This window comes from Corapipo altera, unplaced genomic scaffold (genome assembly GCF_003945725.1).
Source record: "Corapipo altera isolate COAL_440 unplaced genomic scaffold, ASM394572v1 255, whole genome shotgun sequence".
NCBI classification, from domain to species: domain Eukaryota; kingdom Metazoa; phylum Chordata; class Aves; order Passeriformes; family Pipridae; genus Corapipo; species Corapipo altera.
The window spans coordinates 1,930,467-1,936,587 of NW_020884929.1; the positions used below are offsets into that span (position 1 = coordinate 1,930,467).

At 44.0% G+C, this 6,121-nt stretch overlaps 2 protein-coding genes across 6 annotated transcripts in view; one reads left to right on the plus strand and one right to left on the minus strand.

Moving 5' to 3' along the window:
* The window catches only part of USP53 (ubiquitin specific peptidase 53), a 28,706-nt gene extending 24,937 nt beyond the window's left edge, over positions 1-3,769 (plus strand). For all 5 annotated transcript variants that reach the window (XM_027659032.1, XM_027659036.1, XM_027659033.1 and 2 more), the window contains exon 16: positions 114-3,769. In XM_027659032.1, coding sequence (XP_027514833.1) covers positions 114-1,095 — 982 coding nt within the window. In that variant the 3' untranslated portion in view covers positions 1,096-3,769. The remainder of the gene's footprint in view (positions 1-113) is intronic.
* A 271-nt stretch (positions 3,770-4,040) lies between these two features.
* The window catches only part of LOC113954549 (uncharacterized transmembrane protein DDB_G0289901-like), a 2,684-nt gene continuing 603 nt past the window's right edge, over positions 4,041-6,121 (minus strand). Inside the window, exons 2-3 of the mRNA XM_027659054.1 lie at positions 5,699-5,945; positions 4,041-5,466 (exon numbers count right to left, since the gene is read on the minus strand). Coding sequence (XP_027514855.1) covers positions 5,339-5,466; positions 5,699-5,945 — 375 coding nt within the window. The 3' untranslated portion in view covers positions 4,041-5,338. The remainder of the gene's footprint in view (positions 5,467-5,698; positions 5,946-6,121) is intronic.

Genomic DNA, 6,121 nt, shown 5'->3' on the forward strand with positions numbered 1-6,121 from the left:
TTTGAATATTTAGGCAGTTTTACCAAGACTGTCTTTGAAAAAATCCTTGGGCTATTTGAACCTCTTCATATGTTTTTAGGGATACTTACATCTTTTGTGGTTTTGTATTTTAGAGCTGAAATGCCTGAGACCAACAAGAAATTTTTCCCCTCATCAGCTCTACAGCCAGTTGTCAAAGACATTGTGAAGTCGGAGAGCAGGAACAAGGCGAACGGACAGAATCCTTCAGAGTGGCTTCACCCGGACAGGTTTGAGAAGGTGAACGTGGCAGTGTTCTGTCCTGATGGCATATCCCACCCCTACCCCGAGAACGCCTGTGGCAGGAAGCTGCTCCACAGTGACTTTGTGCCCCCCGCCCAGCCGCAGTCTCATCACACAAGAACGCTTGGTCCCAAGGTGGGCTTGGCGCCCTGTGTGCCACAGTCCCTGCCGGAGAGGGCCGTGGTGCTTCCCGCCCCTCCCGCTGAGCACGCCGGGCACCCGCTGCGGAGGGGGGATGCCCTCTGGGTGCCTGAAGCGGTGTACCAGAACGTCCCTCCCCCTCTGCCACCCAAGAAATACGCTCTGAACGCTTTGCCGGGATCAGAGGGTAACTTGGCAGCGGACGTAAAACCCACGGAAGCGTTGCAAAGTAATCCACTGAGGCCAACGGGTGCACCTCCAAAACCTGCACCAGAACCAAGTGTACTCCCACCAGAACAAAGGCTGAAAGAGCCCTTTCCGGGGAACGAACTGTTTGTCCACAAACCGGATTCTCCACCTCGCTTGTCAGTCAATGACTTCTGGACCGTGTCTGAGAACTTGTTAAAGAAAGGATCCCGTCACACGGGGCCGAGTCCTGGCTACGTGGACGGGAACGACAGCGTGTCCCTAACGACCTACTTCTCAGTCGACAGCTGCATGACTGACACCTACAGGATGAAGTACCACCAGAGGCCCAAGCTGTATTTTACGGAGAGCGGGAGCTTTCCCAAGGAGAAGCATCCTCCGGCAGCTGGGGTAGAACTGAACGCTACATACCACGCCACCCTGGAACCCAGGCATCCCGAGCCGAGGTACAAGGCAAATGCAGAAGGCATCCACTGCAGCCGATAGATCCGTAAAAAACCCCACACCCGGATCTGACTTTGGCATTTCATGTAGTCTGTGAACGGGCACAAACCTTGAATGTGTGTGTGTGTGATAACCAGGTACCCAGCTGACCGTACTTTGCCTGGGAGTTAGGACTGTTCAAATGAATATGCAAATTGGAGGAGAAGAGGTGCTAAACTTGTGGTTCTTTGATTTGTTACTCTAGTTGCCTTAATGCTTACCTCTGTTACTCAGCTTGTCTTCTACAGTTTGTACTAAACATGGTCCCTTGGGGTGTGCGCATCTTACAGCAGTGGGATCGACTGGACGTTACTAAATCTGTAAGAAGATTTCATTAGTTGCAGTTTAAGAAGTGCTCCTTCAGACTGTGGTCACTACCTACTTAGACTAACAAAAGGGATAAACGTACTACCACATAAAATGCAGTAAATACTCTAAATAATAGAGTATTATTTGCCCTGAGAGGTGGCAGGAGATGACGCGGTTTTTTCAACTGACTTCTCTGAGAGTCTGTGCTTACACAAACCTTCAAGTGTCTTTAATACAAGTTTACCCAGAGGATTTATTTTTTATTTGAAAAGCCTTAATAATAATCATCCTTTAAAAACCATCCTGGTTTGCAAATGCTAAATGAGACTTTCAAAGGGAATTGAAGTAAACTGCAGTAATACTGTCCTATTAATAGACCTGCTCTATGTTAGTGTTATGTTTTTAAACACATTTATCAGATTTTGTTCACCCCATAAGCTATACACTTTAACTTATTAAATTTAACTACATCAGTTACAAACTGGTATAAGAGAATAGGATGCTAATTTTAAATACAGAGTTATCATGCAACTATGAAAGATTAGTTTTCTAAGGTTTTAGATAGAGTTACTGCTTCTGTTCAGCTCTGATTTATCCTCCAAGTGCGTGCAAAGTTACTGCTGCTATTTATTAAGCTTCCCTTTTTTTCCAACTTGACATTTTGAGCATTGGTTCATGGGGATCACACATTTGATTTTTTTTTTTTAATTAATTTTTTTTTAATGATGTGTCTCCCCCTTTGGAACCACCCTACACATGGGTGTGGTCTGCATTAGCAGACCAGGCTGAACGCGCAGCCCTTCAGACTGTGGGGGCTGAGGGGCAGGGAAAGAAGAGGTTCCTCCTTCTCTGCTCTGTCACTGCCTGCAGTTTTGGCAGCTCTGGCATTTACCTTGTGTTTTGTTAACCTGACTCAGTAACAAAGAGGAGGATGTATTTGGCTTTTATTTGGTTAGTTAAATCAGTGCACAGAACTATGTAGCGTGTGCTGAGGCAGTGGCAGCAAAGCCTGACACAGTCCAAAAAGGCTAAATTTTTCCATTACTCACATTAGAGTGTTAACTTGGGGTGCTGCTGATTACACCTAAATCATCAATGCCTTTTAGTTATGAAAATAATGCAACACTCTTGCTTATACTTGCACTGTTTTAGTCAGAAAGGCTTTTTTTTTTAATAACTTTATGTACATGAATTTTAGTGCTCCAACCAAACGTTGGCAATTGTTTAGCACAATTATCTAAGGTAAACACTTAAACGTTACTTTTGGTTATTCTGTGGCAAGGTCAGGTTTTTTTCTTTTAAATTACATGCAACTTACAGTAGAACTGGAACATTATATATATGCAACAAACCAGGTATCTCAGATTAACCTTATTTCTACCTTCTTGATCAAAGTTAGTTGTAGCACTTGGGAAAAAAAAAATGAATTCAAGGATTTATAGTGAAAATACTATGCATGTTTAGGTATGGCTGCTGGTAAACAGCAACTTAAAAAATGATCCTTTTGTAAGAAAATCAGTTGATGAATGCAGAAGAACACTAAAAATGTAAGAACTTGGGTGATTCCTATTGTAATATTTTTGAGAGAGATTTCAGAACCTGTAAATTAAACTTTTCTAGTTCATCTAGCCATGTTACATAGTATACATAGCCAGTTAAGTACAGCTGTCTTCTAACACTTGTGTAAAAAAAAAAAAACAAAACCCAAGATTTATGGAATTTGTAAATAATGTACAATTTGTAAAATGTTTTGCAAAAAAAAAAAAAAAAATCATCTTGTATTTGAAATGACAGTATTTTTATGTATGAATAGCACAGCAACAACTGTGAATGATGTTAGAACACTTATTTTTAAACATGCATAGCAACGTTGCTACTTCTGTCCCAGGAGCAATATGAATGCCTATTACTGACACCAATGAGCTCAGCTCCCAGGAAGCACAACTGGTAAACTCATTTCTGAAGTAGCTGCAGTGACTTAGATGTTCTTCAGTCTCCTTGCTTGGCTTGAAACAATCTCACCAGACAACTCTCTCTGTGCCCCATGTTTACCAGGTATTTAATTATCCTCCCTAGACAGCTAATCGAGGCACCTTTGTTTTTATATTTGACTCTGCACTCCCTGTATGTATGTATGTAATATTTGCTAACTAATATGTGATAACTCGTTTTAACTTACCTAGGGTGCCTATTTATTTTTTTATAAATGTCCCCTCCTGGCTATAGATTTGTATAAGAGCCTAGACAATTTTTGTAACAGTAAAGATATTAACAAGTCTTGTAATTAATATATATTTTTCAGTCTTTAGAATTATTTTCTTGCGAAGTTCTGCTTGTTCAAAATATCAAGATAAAAATTTAAAATCTTTGGCGTCTGTTCTTTTTTTTTTCACTCCACATTTAAAAAAAAAGTTGGCTTTCCAGAACTACATTTTTGAAGTTAATGCTGTTATTGATGTTTGAAAGTTTTTGCAGAGATGGTGGTTCAGTTACCTTTTTTGAACAGTAAAATCTGAAGTATTTGTTTATTAAAGCTGTTATGTAGGTTAAACTTTTTTATACTCATGAAATGCATAAAGCAATTTTAATACCATAATCCCTCACATCTGGTGACAAATGACTAATTTAGTTACACCAGCTCTCTTTCCACCTTTATGAGAGATAAGCAGAATTTTCCTGGATATGTGTATTCCTGAACTCCAGGTGCTGTGAAAGACCTTGAGCGCAGTGCAGCACAAGCCTGCACTTTGTTAGCTCTGAAGTTTTCTGAGATAAGTAAAACCTTGGATGCCAGATCTGCCTGAAGGAGAAAACTAAATCACTAGAAGGTACCTTGAGATTTCACTTTCTAAAGGCTATAAAGCTGAATATCCCCTGTCTTCCTTAACAAAAGAGAAATGGAGCAACACTGCAGTGCTTAATAGGTTGTTCCCTTGAGATTTCCCTGGTGAAATCATGCCAGAGGGGAAAAAAAAAATAAAATATAATAATAATGAAAAAAGAGTAGGGTTCCAGTTTTTAGAGGATTTCACTAATTTTTTTACTTGTGAGAATGGAATCACAATTCAGTGCTCTTCTGCACCCTGAGTCAAGATCTCTGAAAGGCTTGACTGATTTCATAGGCAGCAGCAGCCAAAATCATAAGTGTCAGCAGGGAAGGGCATCTCCATTCTTACAGCATAGGTCTGACACATAAAACAAGCCCCTCTCACTGGCAGATTTGTCTTTAACAATGAAAGAAAAATAAAGGGAAAGAGCATGTGCCCACTTTTGCATCCCAGATCCCAGTGTAGTGGCCCATTTTCACTTAATGTGTTAGGAAACACCAAAACACTTTACACTTCAAAGTCTCTGCAATCTAGTTATTATATTTATTCCTGAAAAAAACCCAAACCAACTATGAACTGTGCTTCTCAGAATTAAAAACTAGCATTCTCAAGGGAAAAATACTGAAGAAAACTGAGCCCCCTTCATCCATAGTTGGAAGACTGTCTTCTCCAAAACGTGACTGGATACAAAGCTTACTATAAATATATATATAAATACCCTGGGGAGGCTCAGTACCTGCTGAAGGTAGAGAAGAAAGAAAGGTGTAACAGAAACCCAAACAGCATCAAACCCTCACAATTAACTTTTTGGAAGTAAAACAGCTGGTTAAGCTTCACCTGTTGTGGGAACAGGTCTGAGTTACCACTTGAGTCTAGGCAAGAGCAGGGTTTTATTCTTGGCCACTCTGCAGAGTGTCCTTTCAGTGGGTTTTATTCAAGCAGTGCTTTCTTCCCTTTCTGCTGCACAAACCTTCAGGCACTGATTACACAAGCACAGTCCATCCATCTTACACAACCTTTAAGGCACAGTTTAGAGCACAGAAAGAGGACACGGGTAAAAACCTGTAGTGGTAATATTGTGATACAGACAGAGATATATTACGGTATTACTATAAATATCTGCCTCTTGCATCCAGCTGCAAGTGGAGCCGTGTTCCCAGCTGCTTATCCCGCACAAATGGTCCTCCTCCTCCACTGTTCGTGTTTACGAGGTGCATCCCGTGGCGACACAGCGACTCTGCGGGAAACAGAAAAGGCCCGGTTATCTCTGCAGTGCTTTTGTGCGTTTGGTTTGAATTCATTTGCCACTTCCTGAGAAGCGTTTGTGCTTCCCAGGCCTTCTGTGGGACTTTCCGGGGCAGGAACGCCGCGGCTGCTCCCAGGGGGCCTTCCCTCCGCGGGCACAGCCCCTCAGAGCTCCCTTCGCTCCCTCCTGTTGTCCCCCGGCCAACCCCGGGGACCCTCCTCACCTGGGTCCGCGCCCTCAGGGCAGCAAGTAGATGACCACGAAGAGCGCCAGGTCGAAGAGGACGAAGAGCCACAGGTCCAGCCAGTAGGACTGTCCCGACAGTGACAGCGATCGTGAGAGCGGCTGGCCGCCATCCCCCTGCTCCAGCCGCCCATTCCGCTCCCGCCGCCGCTCCCGCGGCCGCCGCGCCACCGCCTCCATCTCCTCAGGGCTCTCCCGGCGGCACCACCGCGCAGGCGCCACCGGCTCTTCCGGGTTCCGGGCCAATGAGAGCGGAGCGCACGTACCGCGGCCACGCCTCGCGGACCCCGCGCGGCGGCACCGCCCTTCCCGCGTCACGTGCAGACCCCTCCCGCATCAGGGGCGGCACCGCCCGCCCCGCCTCACGTACCGCCCGTCCCGCCTCAAACACCGCCCGTCCCGC